Consider the following 22,450-nt stretch of genomic DNA (forward strand, 5'->3'; position numbering starts at 1 on the left):
ACGGCGCGTCAATTAAATTTGAATTTTTGAAGAGGTTTTCGATTGAAACGACCTCAGCTTGTCTTCCTGAATTACTTGAATTATGCATTCATATATCGAGAACTGCAGGCGCGTGCTTCGAAGCGCTGCAGAATGAGAGCTTGCGAATGTGTTGAAGGGGCAGAGCGCTTGCAGTCTAAAGTATATCGGCGCGAGGCGCGGACTTCCTCCGGGACTTATTTGAAATTTGAAGGGATTTTTTGTCGGATTGATCAACAGTAGCGCGATTCCAGAATGAAGTATAAACACACCGCCAAAGTCGGAATATCCTTGGTATCCTTTCTCATCCTTCTCTCTGGTTTGATGTACTACTTTGGACAAGGTAAGTGATTCAAGATTGATTTCCTACATCTCGAACTCTATCAGAAATTGGAGAATGAAAAAATTCGGGGCAGTCAGCAAGGGCAAAAAAGAAAATGTATATCGAGTATAAACATAAAAAACTTTACCTATATCTACCCAGTGAAATAATTACGAAATTATTGTGAAACGAGTTGCGAAAGGCACTGTATTCACTTTCCCAAGTTTTCGTTCTTGATTAGGTACCTTTTTCAGTTTGTTTTTAAATTGTTGAATTATTTTGGTATCGTTGAACTATTACGCATCTCGTAGACTCTTATTTAGTAATCACGAGGAAATGTGCGTTGCATGAGGGCGGGATTCTCCCTTTCAGACTAATTAATACGCTTTTGTGCTTTCATCAACCCATACATGTAATTATAACTTTCTATGTGCAGACTATAGCTTTACACTATTAAATTATATTTATATATATTTCTATTTACAATTATTAAATATAGTTATTGGCTATCAAATTGTAATCTATTGATCTCTTAATACTATAAAATATATAGGTATGTATAGTATGTATACAGATATAAAGTGTACACTTTGATATGGGGTTTATGAAATTGGTACACCGGAGTCACGTTCTATACAAATTTAAACGCGTAAACAATCTATTGATTCCCTTTACAAAATGCTCAAAATGAGAAATATTTTCGCATACCAATTTTCCTGATATTCGAATAGCAATAATTTGTGTGATTATCGTACGTCTAATTCGCTGGAGGATGATGATGAAGTAAAATAGATCTCGGGGATATGAAACTTCTTCATAGTTGATTGCGGTGCAATCAAGCTTTTATACACGATGGCTACATTCATAATGATGCAGTTTCGATGAGATACGCAAACAAATCACGATGAAGCTGCGTGTATTTGAATTCTACCCTTTACGCAAAGTTATTGCGTTCAGTTTTTCCGCTGGCTGAAATAAAACCGAATAGAATATTTCACAAACCTTGACTTTATCGACAATATTAAGGATTACTGGGTGACATTCAATATGCTGGCTTTGGATCTCTATGCTGCACATTTTTAACGACTCGAATATGCCATCCCTTGTACGATAAAATTCATGATCCGCGATCTTAGCCTTCACCACCATATCATGAAAACACATTTGCTTTGGAAAAAAAAATAAATTAAATAACAGTTAGGTACCAGGAAATGTGGCAAAGTTCAAACCAAAAATTCTGCAGTACAATAAACTGCAATGAAAGATCAGCGGGGCCTAGATTCATGAAAAAAAAAAAAAACGGTATCCGCTGGTACTGGAAAATTAATAAAACTAAGGAAAAAAAATTATAAAAAAAGTCACAACTACGTATGAATGAATAACACCCCGTGCCCACGCGTTGACACAAACGTCATCCCCAATTCGTGAACCGGTCAATGAATTAACATCAATAAAAGTCAATCATTATCCGGCAGTTGTCAACCGATCATCGCGTTGATAGCGATGATATTCTTTGCTGCTTCGCCAAATATGAATACATGATCAATTCAATTCGTAATCAATTAGTCAATGTAGTCCAGTCATTATATAATACATATAGGGAAAAGGAAATGAATCAAAAAGCTCATTTTTCGATCTACATAGTTAAGGGAGGGGCTTGTGAAAGCTCAAGTTTCCAGAATTGCCTATATTTAATTTGGGGGTGGAAAACAACAATATAACAACCATCAAAAATCACTCTTCTTGGTTTATTTCCTTTTCTTCGTATTTTTTTTGTACATAATGACCGGACTCATAAATGAAAATTCAGATCCTGTCACTGCAACCTTCGAGGACCTGGACTCTGCAATGGAGCTGGAGCGACTTGGAGTACACAAAAGAAATGAGAGTTGTTGGTTCAGGGGTAAAATAGTATAAATACTATCTATAAAGGCTGTAAATAATCTGCTTTGCTGTATAACAAAGCTTCAATATTTCTGCTAACGTGTCATTGAGTAATACATCGATATAATGCATACGCAACTGTGTGAAAATTACGTAAAATTTGATGCCTTTGTAATTTGAAAATCAAAGTCAATGTCATGCGAGTTGAAGAACTTTTAAAATCCATAACGTGTTCACAGACAAGTGTCCCAAGGGAACATTTCCGTGTGCGAATTGCACGATCTGTATTTCCCAAAGCGCTTGGTGCAACGGATTGATAGACTGCCCAAACGGTGATGACGAGAATGAAGAAGAATGCTGTGAGTTCGATAAAATAATGAATTTCAATAAACACAAAATAAGAAGAGAGAAAAAAATCTCTAACGACTTATTCTCAACGCAGTTGACTCCGCCGGGAGTTGGGGATTCTTTTTCAAAAACCGAACGACCTCAAAATGCGTACCGTCTGATACAGAGGGTATGTGAATCTGAAAAACATCTGCTGAATTTGATTTTTAAGACCACCGATTGATTACAGAAGTTTTCGTATGCCCCGAACTATGCGACTGCGGTAACACCACGTGTGAAGTATCGTGCGAAAACGTTGGATACGAAGAGATTCCCGGAAACATGTCTAAGGGAATGAAAAAAATTTGAGTATTTCAATATTTGTGGTGATTATTGAAAGAAAAAAAGAAAAAGCAGCGATAATTCATTTGTACGCTTTTTTTTCAATGTTACAGAGCACTGCGGGGTAATTTTATAACAGCTGTATTGAGAAAAAACTTAAGCCCTTACAAAAAGCTCAGATCTTTGTAAGTTGATATTTAACGGACGTACGTAATTCGTCCATTTTTAACCATCTGCAGGTATAAATGTGACGAAGAATATTGAGTTTTCAGATACTTGAACGAGAACCGAATAATACATATCGAGCATGGTGCTTTCGAAAATCAGAAACAACTGATCTGGTTGTGAGTTGAATTTTACATACATACGTAACTCACATCTCATTACAGTTGCAAATTTTTTAAACGTCGTGATAATCTTTTACTTGAAATATCATACAGAGTTTTATCCAGTAACAGACTGAATGAAATTCATAAAGGAGATTTCATGGGCTTAGAATCCTTGGAGATGCTCCTCATCGAGGATAATCTAATCGAGTTTGCGGACCTCTCAGATTTCGCTAATCAATCAACTTTGGAGTGGATGTGAGATTTATTTTTTAATTCCTCAGAAAAATTGATGGAACTAAATAGGTTTATATTCTGTAATTTATTCCAGAGGACTGACGAAGAATATGATATGTTCGAATTGTTTGACACTTCCTTATCTTCCGTGCTTGAAGGATCTGTAAGTTCAAATAATTTACACAAATGGACTTGGTGAATATTGAGTTCGAATCCATGGTATTAAACTTCCAGTTTTTTTTTTTTGCGTTTCCACAGGTACTTGGACATGAATCAAATCGAGGAGATCTCAGAAAATTTATTGTCCACGTTACCAAGCCTCACCGGACTGTGAATATAATTATAGAAAAAAAATGTATAATATTATTTTCAACATGAAGGAAAATTCTCATCTATAACATTTATCGTTACAGGAGCTTGCAGAATAATAAGATTCGTTCGATACACGAAAACGCCTTTCGGAATCTACACGAACTCTCCGAACTGTAAATATCCTTTTTTTCCTCAGCAATATATAAAAATATTATTACACGCAGAACATTACTCTTCCATTATTCAAAGGAATATTGAATTAAAAAAATTGCATTACAGTAATCTAGCATTCAACAGGATCGTCAAGTTGCCAACAGACTTATTTCTTTCCATGGGAAATTTGCAGACATTGTGAGTTCTGAATTTTGATACATGTAAAATATATATTCATTTTGGATGAAGGAAAAATATATGAAGAAAAAAAAAAACAGATATGAAAATCTTGCGTGATATGACGAATATGGCATCGTATATCCACACACAGATCATATTGTAATCTTCATACGTGACTGAAGTGTTATTACTAATGTTTGCATTCATTGAGCTGTTTGCAAGAAAATCCAACACGCGCAATATTTTCCAGAGTGAAGTTGAAAATATATCACGTATTTCCTGCTACGTCAGATAAACGCACAGAGAAATTCTCCGATTCATAAACTATATTTGTTTTTCATTTCTCAATTACAGGAGACTCGGTTTTAATCCCATTGAGAATTTGACCATATCTGTTTTGCGCCCTCTGCAAGCTCTTCAATCTCTGTGAGTTGAAATTTTCGAAGACAGTTGATTTAGGAATGATTTATTGATTATTTTCTCATACATTGCGCAGAGATGTTCAGGAAATCGAAATTGACAATATGGATAAAAACATGTTCGCGATGCTGCCGAATTTATACTTCGTGTAAGTTGAATTGTTTTCCAGCAAAATCGTATCAAATGAAAATTACTTCACCTACCCACGTTGATCTCCATCTTTTTTTTAGTTACTTCAAAAAATTTCACTACTGTACAACTTACGCACCCCACGTCCAAGTGTGCCGACCTAGAACCGATGGTAAATAAAATAAGTTATAAGTCCGGCAATGCTAAAAATTGACCATAACGAAATTCTATTTCGCTATTTTCTCAAAAGGAGTATCCTCGCTATCTCATCTGCTAGGAAAGCCGATTCTGCGAGCTGCTGTTTGGGGTATTTCTTGCGTAACGTGTTTGGGAAATACTTTGGTCCTTTGGGGGAGGCTGACAGCGAGAGATGAAAATCGCGTGCTCAGCATAATCATCCGAAATTTAGCAGGTAAAATTTCATCCGTGAAGAAGAGCGAAGAATTCATCGCTCTCAAATTTATTTTTCCATTTCAGTATCCGATATGCTGATGGGTATCTATCTTTTGATAATCGCAATAAAAGACACGGAATTCCGCAACAATTACAATCTGATGGCCAACGATTGGATGAGCTCCTGGAACTGCACGCTAGTTGGAATCTTGGCAATGATCTCCTCCGAGGTAGAAATGAAATGATAAAAAAAAGTCATTCGAATTCGGATTCTCGTTGACTACCGACGGGGGAAAAAATTTAATCACGCGAATAATCTCCTCATATTCAAGGTGTCCGTGTTAATTCTGTCGTTCATGTCCGTGGAAAGATTCATGCTGATCGCATCTCCTTTGAGCAAACATCGGCCATTGACCGCTCGGGATGCCTACTCGTCAATGATCGTTATATGGGTTACCGGTGTAACGATTGCATTCGTACCAGGTGAATTAGAAAAAATAAAAATCAACAAAATAAATGAGAACGAAAAAAAACTACACCACTCAGAAGGAATAACGTCTTCCGATTAATTATTATTAGTCATACACTGGCGAAGCAGCACTAGATTTTACGGAGCGAATGGACTGTGCTTTCCTCTGCACATAGACAACCCTTTTTTCGTTGGTTGGGAGTATTCGGCCTTCATTTTCCTTGGACTAAATTTATCGGGGTGAGTAGCGAAATAATGACCGACGTTAATCGATTTCACTATAATTGAATCTTATGGAATTTTGATTTTACGCAAAAGCCAACTTAAAACTTGAATTCCAAAAAAAAGGTTGTTGGTAATCGGATACGCGTATACCGGAATGTTCACGAGTATTTGGAGAACGCGACACGCGACGTCCTTGGCAGTCAGAGACTCGGAATTTGCGTTAAGATTTTTCTTCATCGTTCTAACAGACGCCGCTTGTTGGGTGCCGATTATTATCCTGAAAATCGCCGCCATGACCAATTACCCCGTTCCACGTAAGTTTCCGTGTGAATTTCACGTGCGAACTATTTAAAAATCGCACTTGCTGGGGACTTTTAGTATCTATTTTTTTTTTTTTTTTTTTTTATTCAACTATTTCATGTTCACACAGCTGATCTTCATGCCTGGATCGTAGTTTTCATCCTACCAGTTAATAGCGCTGTAAATCCCTTACTCTACACATTCACAACTCCTAAGTTTCGCGAGATATTGGGAGAAGGATGGTTTGGAAGAATCCGCAACTTCGTCAGCAGGAGACAGTCTGGACAAGGTACCGTCATGTTTTATATTCGATTTTTCTGAGCATCGCACAAACTTTTTTTCAATCTACTTCATTAACAGAATCGCAGATATCGAGAGCATCGAGCAACAAAAATGTGATGAACGCTATGTCGAGAGATAACAAAGATCCTGAAATGAACGTTCCAGGATTTCGTTACGTCATGACGAACGACGGTAATAAAGTGGCCTGAAATTGATGAAAAAATGAAAAAAAATTGTTTTATGAAAACTGTCGATTATTATGCGCTGAATTCCGCTGAAAAAATTAATCAGAAGCTGAAACTTATGGATATTTGGATTCGGATAAATTTGCGTATGCGATCTAAGGCTTACAGCTTGGCGTTTTTTTGTCTGCACAATTTGCAATTTAATCAAAAAATCATGTATCATAGCATTTATAACTGTAGACTTTTGACATTAATAAGTGGTCTGAGTATGGCTTGGGGCCCTTGAGGACGTCGAAAAAGTTTCATCGAGTTCAAACATATTCTGAAAAAAGTGGCCCGTTCGATTTACAATGTTCATTCGATTGCTACCTTTCCACATTCACACGTAGGATTGAATGTGATCTCTTTTTTAATCTTCATTCGGAAGTGGCTTCTCAGTTATGTATATATTTGAGGAACTATATCACTCAACGTATACCACATGACGTGTGTATAATTTATGACGAGCACCCAGTGGGTACGAGTACCGTTATCCTATTTCCAACTTCCAAAGTCCGCAGGCTCTTTCGATTCTAGGTATACCCCATCCAGTATATCCATAGACAAATATTACGATGTACATATAATATACACATATACGTGTGTACGGTATAGTAACTTTGACCGTGCATGGAAAACATTTCTCCGCGTACATTGCCCTCGATTATTGAACAGAAACGGGATTGAAAAACGAAATTGATTCGTCCCGGGACCCGGGCGATATTATTCCTCATCGTCCGGATCGACCGATATCGGGAACGAAGTGAAACTAGTTAATTAATTGAACGTCCGATGCAACTTTTCGTCGTCAGATTTGATAAAGACATCGTGTTTATCCCCTCCCCAATTAGCGGTGTAAAATGAACGTACGTCGCAGTTGCTCCACGGGCAAGTGAACGTGCAGGTGAATTGAATTGCAACACAAATGCATTGTGCATGGGGCTACGTTCGAGCTCGCAACCTTCGAAGGTCTTCAAAGTTTCCCACAACTGGTTGGCAAGAGTTATAATCCTAGTAACTGCGGCGTAAAGTAAAATACTATACGTCACACATAATACGGCGTCGCGGCGCCAACTAGCAGAGCGAGAAAGGCTCCCAAGAGTCGGGGAGATTCGAATCCTTTTTTTCGAATTCAAGGCGCAGCAGCACACCCTCTGGATTTCATACGCGTAGATTATAGGTGATATTCGCAAAACGCTCACGCCTACGCGGATTTTTTTTTTTTTTGTTTCTGAAATTGTTTCAATACACCCGACGCGAGCACGTGTGACGCCGGATACTTACACACACACATGAACCAATTAATAATATTTATATGCACCGCTCCGGGCTAAGTCGTATCTGACAAAGATATCATAGATTTACGATCCACCGACGCGTTAGTAGGTGGATTTCGTACTTACATACCTAATGGCAATGCCATTGTAAGAGCGAATAAATTTTCCCCCATGGTGTACAAAGATTACCGTTTTAACGAGCGCGTCTTACAAGATCAGATACCTATATCCGAGATGCCCATTTATATTACATACTTATTCAACGGCGGTTACACGTCCACTAGAAAACAAACTGTCCAATTCAACTCCCTCGATTCATTATTATAATTCTCGCATATTTTTATTTTCCATTAACCATCGTGGAATCGATAAGATCGTAAAAGCTCGGGACTATCATAATATTTCACGCTCCATTAGAATTACGGAAACATGCGAAGATGGTGGAAGAAGAAAATCATTTTTCCCAATCGCCAGGATGATAAAAAAAAAAAAACAACGAATTAATTGACCGTGCCCGGCCATCGCGGTAAGGAGTCCCTGTGTCTTTCCGTTTTTTTTTCGTTTTATTTCTTTTATTTTCTCATTCGATGCGACGGTGAGACTCCGAAGCGTTTCTCGATAACGCACTACCAATAAGTAAGCTGCTGTTCCGCTGATTTATGCCCAGCGTATTCCTCCACCGCGGCACACGGTGTTTCGCGGTGTACGAAAACGCCGTGTCTGATCTGCGCCGTACCGTATGGAATATGTACCTATACGAGTTGTAAATTAAAGATCGACCTCTTCAGATGTACCTATCTCTCAATTATAAAATCCCGGACTCCGGATCGCATACCGTGGATGCAGAGAACTACCTGTATCTACATCACCGCACGTACGTACTCCACCTTTCCACCTTGCGAGGCCAATTCCACGTACGTTTTGCTTCTCTTTATATTATGCAGGGGGGGGGGGAGGGGTACACGAGTATATGCAATGTACACATACGTAAAGAAAACGAACATAAAATCAAGATATTACGCGCCTTTCACTTTCATCTTACGCGGCGGGCTCCCCCGCTGCTGGTTGTGCTGCAGGTGCTAGAATCGTATTTTTTCTTTTTCCAGATTATTTTTCGTGAAAAACCGCAACGAGACAGACGGAGTATTCTTTTTTAATTTGACTTCGTTTTGTTTTCATAGAAAATTCGAAACCGTGAGAGTTGCGCGTTACGAAATCGTTGTTACCAATCTCGCACCTAATCCTGACGGATGAGGATATTTCGAGAAAAAGGATAACGTGGAAGAACGGGAGCACGTGGTGGCAAATTATTGGTCACGAGCACCACCCGATGTCCTTGGACTACTGAGCGGATTCTGTAAAGAGAGAGAGAGAGAGAGAGAGAAAAACTGGCGACGTTCACTTCGATCTTTATCGAGACTTGTAAGATCTTTTTGACGGATTGGTATATATTGTATACCTGAATCACCTTGAACGAATAAAATGGAAAAGCGGTCTTTCAGATTTTTCCTACCCCTTTTCGATCAATTATGAGCACCGATAATTAACCTGTGAATGGTATCTGAGTAGGGGAGCGTTGTTGAGGTAAATTTTGTGTCATATCTTTGCGAAGTAGTACGAAATCAAATCTCTATTGAGGAATGAAAAATGGTGGTCCGAATGTAACGCGCTTTTTGTTGGCGATTAGCATGCAGATGTCGATGATCGCGGTTTCTCCGGAGGATTGTTTTTTTTTTTTTTTCATTTATTTCATCGCTTAGAGTTGAAAATATTTGGTGAAAGTTATTTTTTTTCTATTTATTACAGAGAAGATATTAAAATGCAGCCGATATCTCTCGCTTCGATGTACGTACAGTCGTAGAGTCGCCGCTATGCGCTACGTGTGTAATAATATTCGCGTGATCTATGCATCGTTTACATCGAATATCTATGCAAATTGATTCGAAATGTGAACAGTATATTAGTCGAGATTATATCTAGAAGTATTATATATCTGTTCAACGTTTTAGAAAAAAAAAATTAATAAATAAAAGTAAGGAAATAAGCAAAAAAAATTCCAACTCGTGCGCATATTACTTATAATACTTATGCCGTGTAGTACGCACGTTCTGTCGGAGTTTGCAATAATATTATACGTAAGGATAGACTGACGCTCGCATTTTGCAATATGGCATTCCAACGTATATTTATAATCCAACCTGCGTATAACGCCAGGTGCAAAAAACGTGCCTCAACGCCTCTTGTATTCCCTCCAAATGACGCGTGTGTTTCGAACGCCCGATGCCTCGTCGAATCGTTTTTCCAAGAGAATCAATGAAAAATCACGAGGTCGGCGAAGAAGTTGAAATTTTCACCCACGGTGATCCATGAAATTTTCCAAATCGCTTTTGACCCCTCGCGCGTTTCCGCACGTTGTCCGGGTGGCAATTATCCACGTTAAAGTCCGCGCTCGCGATCGTTAATGAGATAACTTGATAGATAGTAATTATAATACTATCTGTACCGTGGGTAACGTTCGACCGGTATGCGCTCGTACGAACCGTGATAAGAATAACGGGCGTGCATGCCGCTGATTAATTTCACCCGATCGGCACTCGTAGAATTACGTATACATCTGCACGGATATATAGTTGTATATTTATTACAGTTCGTTGCGTCAGCTTATTACGGAGAAAACTTCCGTCATCGTTTCGTTCCAATCAGAATTACGAAGGATATACAATTGCACAGTTCCTATCCGATGTCTGTACGATGCCCAGCGCGCGATAATTCCTATCGTTTCCATTTATTGTATATCCTTAATTAATCTTCGTGAACGTAAAAGTCATGCGGAAACGAATGATTTTCCCTCAATTTCATTTACATTACTGGTGTATCGATCGAGTCCGAGAATCGTCCGATTTCTTGAAGATGAAAAAAACTCGAAGAGAAAAGAGAATCCAGAAATTTAATGCACGAAATTTTTATACCCGTGTATTATGTATTGTCATCACGTATGTACATCTCACGACGCTGTATACGTATATATATGTATATGTATAGCTCTTCCTGTCATGCACGCGTTCAGATTTAACGATTCGTTTATATGTATTCTCGATCCCCGTAATGGTCACTTCACCATTATATTAATATAATCAAAGCCTGCGCCTGTTGGCATATAGAAAAAATAAACGATCTTCGGTCGCGTGGATTTTTTCCTTTTTTTCGTTATCGTTATCCGGAATTGCAGTATAAATAATTTATAATTTTCATCAAGCTGCACGCGTCCTCTTTACATTTTTCAAGATCGCTTGGGCGCATCGCGTTTTGCATACGTATGTAATTGAAAAGAATAATGGAACAAAAGCTACACCGTGTGTCCAATTGGGCATAATATGAGCCTCGTGTACTCTGAAAAAGCATTTTATTTTACATTATCTCACATCTTCGATGTATAATAGCGGTAGCATCGCAGCGTCATTAAGATCGTAACTGATCCGTAGCGAACACATGTTTTTGGCGAATATATTATCTGACTTTGTAAAATTACCTCGATCAGTCACCCGCTCAAAGAGACCGTGTTCCTATTCCTCCGCTGGTCTTCCATCGGGAACCGTACGATATGCACGTGAAAAAGTTTAAAGTCCGCCTGACTCGTCTTCGAATCGGAGAATAAAAGTAGGGGATCGTTGAAGAAAAAATGCTTTTTTTTCGTATCGAAAATAACGCGAATAAATTTTTGGGCAACGTGCCGCAATCTGTTTTGTTTTATCGTTACGTACGAGTTACGTTCCTTTTATTCCCGTAGTATCTGATGTACGACGTGGTAATGTTTGCACAACGTCATTTTCATGCAAATATTCGTACACACACGGGCGACAATGACTTTTTTCAACAGATTCTTATGGCTTCTCGGAATTCTCTCACTGTCACCTGTCAGTTAACGCCTGACACGCCCCTATCACTTACTCAAAACCGTTGGAGTAAAATGTGAGCTGTCGGCACAAAAATATGCAGTGAAATCATTGCTGCGATCCATGGATGTTGGCATTGAGTTTGTTCCATTTTTTATTCCGTCTCGTCGTTTTGGCCTTCTCTTGCCTTTCGGCTAAATTAATATTTTTTTTTTTCTTGAACACGTATGAAGAGCGGGACCAGAAGGACGTGGAGGTCCTTCGATTCAATTTCCATAGCTGATTCCGTGTCCGATGGTTCTTTCCTCGTACGACGAAGAATGCAGTCTTTGAAAACTGAAATCCGAGCTTTGGATATTTCTAATTAATTATCACGATCGAGCCCTTGAATTCCGATGATAAAATTAAGAACGTTAAGAGCCTTCCCTCTGGATTCTGCATAGCGCGATGATGAGGACATACGATACTCTTCACAATGAAACACAATACACCGGTTCCAGTCCCATATTATGAACTTTATAGGTCCACCCGACGTACGGTGGGGTGCGCACGAATGAGATACTTTGTTAAAGAATAAAAAAAAATAATAAAAAACAAAAAGAAAAATTATATTCGCTTACCCAAGAGAGTACCCGAGCATCGTACGAACGCGTGCATCTCCTTCGAATTTATGTGTACGTACGTATACGTACGATAAAAATCCGTGCGCTGCGCATAAAGTGACGCGACAGCTGGAAGGTACGCGCTTTGTCTCCCATGTTTTGTATCGATGTCCGCGAAATTATTTTTACTCATACAAGCGTCTACATGAAAACATATATTGGACACACGTAAGAAGCTGCTGCACCTCCGTAAACTATGCTCCTCGATCATAGTCGGATGTCGATCTTATTTTGACCAATTTTCCTTTTTTTTCTTCTCTATATTTGTTGTTGTTTTTTTTTTTTTCCTCACTGTCTCTGGTGCAGTTTATTTCACGTTTGATTTATCGCGCGCACGATGTGTACCTGTGTGTGCTCGCGGTTGCAACGATTGCATACGATGTATGGAAAAAAAAAACAAATTATACCGCGCATTCCGAACGTCCGTGATCGGCATTCTTTCGTATTGAGTCAGGGGTAGAAAAAAAAAATTCGTTCGCTGCAGAAATCGGTACATACCTATAACTTTCGTTCTTTAATGGGTTTGCGAATTTTTTCCTCTTTATTTTATACGTTTTTTGCATAAACAAAATTCTTTGGCCGGTATTTTGTATCGTTTTTCTCGTTTTGGATAAATTCATGTCTCGTGACTAATACAGCTGCCTTTCAGAATCGACTTGAAAACTAGTTTTTTAATTTTTTACTCTTCATTTTTCTCACACATCTTCACACTCCCTAATGCGAAATACCCTCGCGTTTCATCATCGGCACTCTACAGCGTAGAGAAGAAAGGATAGCTCGCTTCTGTATTAATCGTGGATCCGGAGAGCTTTTTTTCGTCGATTCATTTACGGGTGGGAACATGGTTGGCATTTTGTGGATCACGACCACCGGCGAGTACGAAGCTCTGCCCATGTACAGCGAGATGTATAGTTACCCGTGAGCTGAGGAAAATTATTTGAATCATCGTCATTTTTCTCTCTTTTTTTTCTCTCAGTTTTCAAGCCCGAGTTATTTATTCCGCAGTAACTGCAGCGGAGTTTACGACTCAATTCAACACCGAATTTGTACGTACACAACATACGCACGTCAACGGTTTTGCAGTCTGGATATATCGGTACGATGAAAGCTCTTAATTAACTGCCTTATGCGTAGGTACTCCGTACCGAGCACAATAACGCTTCAGAAAATTTACGAAGGTAATAATTTATCCCGCGAATTTTATGATAACAGTCAATTATCCACTTTTCTTGTTCGAATTTTCTGCATTATGCGGCGATCGGCGGTACCTGCAGCCCCACGCGTCGATATCGAGGTCTTGAATCATCATCGAAAAATTGACACCCATTCATTTTTCATGCCGTAAATATACGGGGATAAAAAAAATTCGAAGACGCAGCTTCGCGTGCACGTTACGTAACGTATCATTCTGATTAAATTGCACGAATATTATTGTCGGAGATTTTGGCGTAGCCGCGATAGCGAATCGATCACGGCAAACAGATGTTTCGAAAGAAGGGAGAAAAGAGAAAAAGATTATCGAGGTCCGGGAATTAATCCCCCCCCTCGCGGAATCTACTAAAATTTCATCCGTTCCGATCAGCGGTGGAGAAGGTCGCACAAGACGCGCCGATGAGGGAATAAAAGTAGAATGAAATATCGAGGAGAGGGAAAAAAAACGAAGACGCGGGGTAACCAGCGAACCATACACATTATCGAAGCGTCTTCTTCTTCTTCTTCTTCTTGGGCGTCGCGTCGTATGCGCGTTGCTGGATTCTGTTGCATCTCCGATGTGCATATATATGTTGGTGTCACGTTGCCGCCACTGACAATTACAAAGCGTGTACACTGCGGTTGGTATCCTCAACTTTGCTAAAATCTGATCGGACATTTCAGCGATCTCTCCGCCGTCGTGTTGTCGTCGTTGTACCGTACGCGAACTACGCCACCAGAGGATATCAATATTCTAAACTGCACGAGCGATTATAATGCGAGTCGAAAGTATCGAAAAATTATTCACGTACGGTCGGAGTGTTGAAAAATGAACGAAAAATAAATAAATAAATAAATAAATAAATAAAAATGAAAAAACGACGCGCATCTCGAGAAAAATGGGTAATCGAACTTTCGTGGATGCTCGAAATTCGCCAATTTTTTACGTATCGCTTGTAATCGGCGCGTGAAATTACTCGATCACTTTTTACGCGGTGTTGAAATTGCGGCGATGATGTAGGAATATTAATTAAAACACCGGAGGTATGAAATAATAAACGACTCGGACTCGGACGCTCGTAATACCATAAAGTTCTTGGCCAGCCCTGAGTTCCGCGACCGGTGAACCGCTCGATAAATTATAACACTGAATTTGGTTGGCGCAAAGTCCAAGGTTATTAACTATAAAGTCATCTCCTGGTAAACTTGATACGCATAAACTATGTCCGTTGATGTTGCGGGCTACCGGCCTGTACCGCAAGTTGCATTTTCGACGACGGGAAACGATGTCGTTCGAATTTCCCTCGTCAAGTCAACGTCTTTCCCTCGCTCCCGACGACGAGAAATATTAACCGACGACGTACCACACGCGTACCTCTATTATTAGTTTACTAAACGACAATTATTACGCGATGTTCGAATAGACGAGCCGTTAGCCGCGACTTATATCGCTCCGTTCAAGAGTGAGGGACCCTTAATATTTTCGTGCCGATAAAACCTTCGCTAAATCAAAATTACACTCCTCGTCGTACGTTCTTGCGAACGAGGTACGGGGCATAGGAGCGTTTAGAGTGAGCCAATACCATAATGGCGTTTAAGTGGCATTTACGCGCGGTTCATAGTTGCCTGGAAAAATGCATTCCTCGTAATATAATGTGCATGTAATTCCGAGTAGCCTTTGGACATTCGCGCGTATTATCTATACGCCGGTTAAATATTTTTCATTTCACTCTTGGTAGGAATTCCAGAGCTCATCGGCCCCGATATTCACGTCCCATTTACACCGAAAACAATATTCGTCAAATCAATGTACACCCACAGTTATCCAATCTATAAATCTAACGTACGTTTTACTACGCAGTTTCTTTTTTCTTCTTCGCCTCTCTGAAGATTCGGAGTACAATATAATGCAGCATTGATCGTTTGAATTACGTTATACACCCACATACTGTACGCCATTGTAACGAAAGACGCGCCATTGTCGAAAAATTATTGTCGATTGTTCGATCACAAGTACGCTCGATGATACGGTATGAGAGAGAGAAAAAAAAGAAGGAGAAGAAGAAGAAAAAAAAATTTCAGAACGCTAACAAAACTTCGTTTGGTGAATGGAAATTTTTTCGATGCATAAACGGGGTCTACACAGGTATCGTAACCTTTTGATACGAAGAACGGTTTCGATTCTCTTCAGATTCACAATTTAATGAAACCGAGGACATCCGAATAAATAGGATAAAGACGAATGATATCCCCCGTCAAGGAATTGAGAAATTCGATAATGATAATGACAGCTGCGAAAATTCAAACGAGTCGCGGTTCTGACGCGGTCTCGAACAATTTTACCGAACGTACGTTACGCGCACCGAGTACACGGAGCTCTATGGTTATATTAGATTATAATTAGCCGACTTGACGGAGCCTGTGCAAGTACGGGCGAATTTCTTTCATCGAAGATAATTAGTTGGGCGCCGTGGCCGGGTGAAACGAGGCAAAGGAGAACTCGCGGCGTCGAAATACGTCGCGGTGCAGCGGTTGTCGAAGGAATGCGCGATCTATGGGCGAATTAATCCGCGAGTTATTAAATTTATACGCGAGTAGGTCGGATAAATTCGCGATTATCGTTGGTGTTATTTTCAGACCGGGTCCGCGAACAAATTCCGCGACTTTTTTTTGAATTCGTTTACAATCGCCGACCCGCTGCACTTCGAGGCTCCCGCGGGGACGAGGAAGATGGAACTCCGACGTCACGGGTCTCTTCTCCTCCTCGATAAGCACATACCGTACCGGCGATTACGTGTACTTAAAATACTTTTGAAAGCTAGGTACTTCGGTAGGCATTTTACACTCGGATATCTATCCACGTGCCTTTCGAAACGGCGCCAGCTAATTTTAAATACTAGTACCTCCAAGAATTTGACAATATTTTCATTCTCTTCGAAAAATCTATCAACTCCTCGCGCTGGATGAAAAATACCGATCATCCGGACGATCGTCGTTTTGAAAAAATCGAATGAGAATTCTTCAATTTCAAAAAACGCGAGCCTACGCCGGGGATCAGGCTGTAAGGGTTGCAGGCCGGCTCTTAGCGGCATCTCAGCTGTATTTCCGTCAAGTCTTGCAATTATCTTATTTATAGTCTCATCTAGGTGGTATGCGGATGCGCAAGGTAGCCGGTAGATAGGTGGTAGGTGGGTAGGTGTATACCAGTTTGTATATTTTCGCGCGAACTGGTGAGAAAAGAAAATTGGACCGAGCGAGAGAAGTCAAAGGAGAATGCCCCTGCAATAATAAGCTCTGTGTGCGAGAACCGGTAGCCCCGCAGCGAGGAGAGGTACCCGCACGCTGAGATGTACGACGACTCGGACCCGCGTCATCGCTTCGCGGCTTGTTTTTTTTTTTTTTTCAATTCAATTTCTTCTTCGTTCCTTTTTTTCCTCTCCATCGCGTTACGTTGCATTCGTTTAATTATATACCCGCGCGTTATCTCCTCTCTTAATGTCAGACGCGCTCCGGCCTTTGAGTGAAAGTATCTAAATTAAAAATGATTAATAAAATGTAGTTAAAAGGCGAGGTAGAGGTCGAATTTAACGGCGATTAACAATTAGCGATAATATGCCCACCTAATGGTCGAGTAATATTGAATTACGTCACGATTGTACGTCGCTGAAATTTATGCAACGATTTTTCAGAAAGACAAGTCAAAATAAAAATCGACGAATGTCATCGGAAGACATTCGGAGTACATCGAATGGATAATTTTTTTTTTTGTTTTCTTCCAACGAGGCGCGCAATGCTTTCGATTTCCATGAGCGGGCATGCGTGCGATTAGATGTCAACTTGCGTTAGTGCGTCCCAAATGAGGCGAGATGTGTATTCGTAATTCTGGGCGGTTTGACGCCGATGCAGATCTCGGTGTTATTCGTTGGCGGCGTTAGTGACTTTCTTTTTAATAACGCAGCCGAGAAGCCTAATTAGAACCGAGTTGTTTCCGTTGACGTACGATGGTAGTCAAAAGTGAAAAGGGACCCACCACTGTACGTACATGGGTAGACGGACGCTTGTGTAATCAAAAATTCAAAAAATTATACCACTCGACTTTCTCAGACCCGACTCCGTTCCCTTTTCGTCCGAGGTATTGTATATCCTTTTTTCTTTCGCATCCAGAACTACGATTCGATTGACGATCGTTTTACAATCGAGCGATGTATTTTTAGCGGGCATTCGACCGAATTCGGAACACCGGGTGTTGCGCGCTTTTATACGAGGCGTCGTTCGTTGCGTAACACCGGGCGGAAACGGTCAGCTGGCGTATCGTTGAACTATACCTGTCTACCTAAATTCGGAGGGTCGTTCGAGTCCTTCGGGACTTCGGAGGGTCGTAGGGATCCCGTGGGATCGGCTCCTTCGTGGGTCGTAATCGGTGTCGCTTCTTACGGTATATTTGCCCAACTAATTGGTCGGACGATGAAGAGGTCGCGTGCTGCAAGCTCTGCCGTATGGACGATAGCATTCGACTTGGATTCCTACGAGTGACGCAAATAGACGCCTGGCGTCGCAAGAATTTCACTAGGGGGAGGTGAAGAGTAGGGACCATATAGTTGTAGGTACCAACCGGCGGACCAACCACCTTGGCGTGGATCACGCACGATGCAAAAGACGAGAATACGTGATACGCGGGGGCCTCCTTTTTTCTTTTTTCTTCTTTTTATTTCCTTTTACAGGATCTCTCGTTTCTCGATTTAATGGAATTCGATTTTTCTCACCCGTGTATGTATGGTTTATATTTTCGCACCTACCGCAGCGAATTTCTTTCGCCAATTTCGATTTTGCGACCGAGTTCAATTTGACAAGTGTCTCGAGTTACGAAGAAAGAGGTTCAAATTACGCAGAGCACGCGGTGTGCGAGAGGAGAAAAGAATTCCGTTCTTTATTTTTTCGTTAGAGAGAAAAAAAAGCAAAAAAAGGAAGCTGACGCGATGACAGTTCTCGGGGAGGATCGGGATATCACCGCGTACGAATGTAATAATATCATTTCGATTCGCGTCACGATTTAACCGCGCGTTAATCGTATATAGGAACGTGGAATGGGAGCTTTTTTTTTGCTTCTGTGGTCTTCGTTTGCATCGCGCAGATCATTGAATCGCGGGGGTCGTTGATCGTCGGTTGATTCATCGCGTATTGTGCATTGGGCCCGGAATTTTGAACTCCGTACTCGTCAAATATCGTCGTCTATCGGGCGTTCTCTTTTTCGTTTTTTCCGAATACCTCCGTTACGCGGTAAAAATTGAATAATTCGAGCACCGGCTCCGCTCAGGGCGTAGAAATATCCGCTCGAAAGCGAATACCGTCCCAAGGTATACGAGAACGGCTGATCAACTTTCTTCGCTTTCATTTAATTCGACGCGATCATCGCCGCGGTGTACGAATAATTCATTATATTAAATATTGTTTCGTCTCGTTTCACATTCCCCGTAAATTTTCAATATCCGAACGGATTATTCCTCTCATCTGCATTCTGTGCGAGATATACTGCATACGCTCACGTTATGCGGTCTTAAAATAAATTTCTCCCATTAAATCACCGCGATGATTGGATATTCTCGCGGCGATAAACTTGTATTGTGATAAAGCAACAGCGAATATTTCCGGAGTATCGAACGATCGTTGCGACTGATTTTTTTTGTATTCAAAAAATCGCCATGCGCTACCCCGTTCGCGGTGGGGGGTACGAGCGCGGCAATGGACAACGAGACTCCCGGTCGAATTCCCGGCGTCAATGACCATAAAAGTGTTTGGCGTTCGGTCGAGTTCTTTAACCCCGATTCGATACTTTCTCCATTGTCGAGATTGAATCGTTTAAATTCTGAATCGTACGCCGATCTAGTAACGAGATACTCAACTTGCGTAACGAGCCGCTGTCGTCGCCAATGTTTTACAATTAAATAAATTGGGGGCCAGCCAATAGAAACGAACCGAATATCGATCGGATCGCTCTTATTATCATTCGCGTTTTTTATTCGATTTGATTTTTTTCCCTTTCCTTTTGCTTTCTTCGAGTCACGGGTCGCGTAACCCGTGTACAACCTTATAAGCCCGTAGCTGCCACCGCGCTCCGTATGACATACGTTACAATTTAAACCTACTCAATGCAACCTCGGAATTATCTAACAATCAATTCTGTTCGATACGTGTATAACGGTAATTTTACGATTGTATCTTACACTACTGCCGACCGCGCCGCTATGTCGTTCGCTCTACGACGTACGGCTGAAAGATATTTATAAGTTATTGTTAAACGTCCGAGTGTATGTGGATAATTTTAATCGTTCCGACCGTTTTCAACGTACACGTACCTACACTATAGTCGCGTTCGACGTACGTGCGAAAAGTTTACCGATCAATTACCCGCAGATTTATATCCCGGCTTTCCGTGTCGCTTGCGTAATTTCCGGCAATAATTGATCGAACCGCGCGAAGACGTTGATACGATTCGTGCGAGATGTCGCGTGGAGAATTTTTGTTGAAATTTATTTCGTACAGATACGGGGGCAATAACGGAATTGAACGGTGGTTAGCGGATTTCACTTCGGGGAAGTAGCGATTTCCAGCAGGACTCGGGAGTTGGAGAATTTGCCGCTGTGCCGCAGCTGCTATACGAAGCCCGAGTAGCAACGGCGGCCACAATTTTACCGTGAATTTTACGAGGCCGGTTGCGCGATTATATTCCTGCCCGTATTAATAGTAGTTTTTGAAATTTTTAAAAAACCCTTAGAAGGCGATAGGTACTAGATTCTAGCATTAATGGTCGGTAGGTATATATCCTTAATCTCTACCTATGCGTATAAAATGGAACCCATTAGATACCAATTTGAGCGCAATTATTACCACGGGGCATTTTCCTTTCTACAATTGCACGGCGATCGAACCGTGCAATATCCCATTCAAACGAACCACATATGGGAAATTTATTGAAAATAATAAACACGCTTGTTACAATATCTGTGTAACTATTAATCTCGCGAGCAATTCGTTTTATAAGGCACGTCGCGTTCCCTCAGATTTATCTCTTTTTAATCCGACCTATTACAGAACTCCCCTGAGCAGCAATTTTACGACAATTAAACAAATTTAATACTTGACGATTATTTTGAACTCGCTGCAAATATACCATAGACCGACTCGTTTTCTACTCCACGTTGCGCGCTCATTCCTCGGCCGAGTGTTTCGAAAAATGCGGAAGACAATTTTCCCCGATTTATTTTCGACTCCTTAAATCAGCGCAACGTCGTTGTTCCGAAGATTCGATAAATTTATCGCTCGGTCGGAATGTTCCCGAGGATCGAGGGGGTGGTGAAAAAGATTCGAATAAAATGTGTAACGTCGTGGGTCCCTCCCCGGTTGAATTGATGGGATTTTGATGAAAAAAAAAAAAAAAAGAAAACCCTCCAGCTTCACCCGGACATGCGAGTGGGATTCGCGCGCGGGTCGTTATTCCGTGTAACTTATTATCCTCGTCGATTATCGTAATGAACTTCCTCATCGTGTAACATCAGCAGCAACGAGATTTTATGTAGTCGGAAAATAAGTGTATCCCATCTTTCGACTATCTGGTCAGATTTTTGTCGCGATACGAGTTTATCGCGTCCCTCGCTGAGAGCTTTACAAGCTTTTATAAATCCTCACCGACAAACCTAACGCCGGGTTACCACAGCTTTATCACACGGATAAACTTGTAAGATCGGCAATAATTCCCGATAATTATCTTCGTCGTTGTCCATTCGCCACTTCCCGAATAATCTGGACATCGTCCAACTGCTGGGCATCGGGAAGTCGCTTCGAAAATTCGAAATATTCACGCCTGGTGAATCTCACGAACGATATCCGAAAAGTTAAACGATCCAGCCAGATTTCGGAAAGGGATGAAACTCTTATCTCGATACGGAGCGTCAGCTGCAGCGTTCCCTGGTGATATTTGACCCCGCGAATAATCGCGGATGACCTTCATCTGCGACCGGTCGATCGAACGCGCGATCAAGAGGTATAACCAGTTGTTCCGGACTACGACCCCGCACGAGTCTAGACTCCGTAGGATGATCGTCGAGTCGTAGATCGACACACGCGTGGTTCGCGGGGCATAAAAGGATCGTCGATGAAGAAAGAGAAGAAAGAGGAGAAAACAACGGCGGCATCGACATCGGCAGCATCTGGATTCGAAATGGGATGAAAAACAATGGGGCTAGAGCCGCGTGACATAATTGATAAGCAAGGCGGAATGGCGGCTGGCGCTGCTGATCACGAGGTCGGCGCACTTCGTGGGCGGCTCGATCCTGTCCATGAATTTATCTATCGACGCGGATCGTTATACCGGAACGAGAGCGTCGCGTCGATCGCGTCGAACTTGAATTACGAACGAGCCGGATACCGATCGATCGGAATCGATCGCCGGACGATCCGCGAATCGCCGAGGGTAGGAGGGTGAAAAAAATCGCGGCTCCCTTCTTCGCGTCGGCGAGAAGGAGGAATCCGTCGATCCTCGAACCTTCGATCCCGCCGGCTCGGAGGTCATACGGTAATTTGTCACGCGGGGACGTCGCGCGGCTCTCCGGATGCAGGTCGGACGATAAAGAACGACAGTCGCACGGGCGCTCGCGTATGAGTTACGCAGTCAAAGTAGGTGAACGAGCGAAAGATCGTTGCTGTAGAAATGCCTGAACGTTGACATGTCGCCTTGCCCGATGCCGTTAGACGCCCAAGAGACACCGCGATCCGGCCCCGTCCGGATGGTTATCAACGCGGCTTTTCCGTGTCCCTGAACCGCGACGTGGGCTGACGGTGACAAACCGAGACAACGACGAATCCCGACTATTCATTTAACTCCCGTTCG

At 41.5% G+C, this 22,450-nt stretch overlaps 1 protein-coding gene across 2 annotated transcripts; it reads left to right on the forward strand.

Annotated features, from left to right (window-relative positions):
* Window positions 1–73: 73 nt before the first annotated feature.
* Window positions 74–9,343, forward strand: LOC105693982 (relaxin receptor 1). 2 transcript variants are annotated; one of them, XM_048657700.1, is made up of 22 exons: window positions 74–361; window positions 2,464–2,583; window positions 2,667–2,741; window positions 2,802–2,916; window positions 3,007–3,078; window positions 3,166–3,237; window positions 3,334–3,477; window positions 3,551–3,619; window positions 3,715–3,786; window positions 3,870–3,941; window positions 4,048–4,119; window positions 4,456–4,527; window positions 4,598–4,669; window positions 4,752–4,822; window positions 4,901–5,062; window positions 5,128–5,273; window positions 5,376–5,526; window positions 5,623–5,752; window positions 5,861–6,051; window positions 6,168–6,326; window positions 6,398–6,511; window positions 9,002–9,343. In XM_048657700.1, exons 1-22 carry the CDS (start codon window positions 274–276, stop codon window positions 9,016–9,018), a joined length of 2,256 nt encoding a protein of 751 aa, XP_048513657.1. In that variant the 5' UTR covers window positions 74–273; the 3' UTR covers window positions 9,019–9,343. The 2 variants fall into 2 exon arrangements, with proteins under 2 accessions (XP_048513657.1, XP_048513658.1); XM_048657701.1 differs by lacking the exon at window positions 9,002–9,343 and having other exon boundaries at window positions 3,346–3,477; window positions 6,398–7,310.
* The last annotated feature ends 13,107 nt before the right edge of the window (window positions 9,344–22,450 follow it).

This window comes from Athalia rosae, chromosome 6 (genome assembly GCF_917208135.1).
Source record: "Athalia rosae chromosome 6, iyAthRosa1.1, whole genome shotgun sequence".
Lineage (NCBI taxonomy): Eukaryota > Metazoa > Arthropoda > Insecta > Hymenoptera > Athaliidae > Athalia > Athalia rosae.

Coding starts and splice junctions, on each gene's coding strand:
- LOC105693982 (XM_048657700.1), top strand. CDS start 274: ATGAAGTATAAACACACCGCCAAAGTCGGAATATCCTTGGTATCCTTT. Junction 5,527..5,622: donor AACGATTGCATTCGTACCAG/GTGAATTAGAAA, acceptor AATTATTATTAG/TCATACACTGGCGAAGCAGC. Junction 6,052..6,167: donor GACCAATTACCCCGTTCCAC/GTAAGTTTCCGT, acceptor ATGTTCACACAG/CTGATCTTCATGCCTGGATC.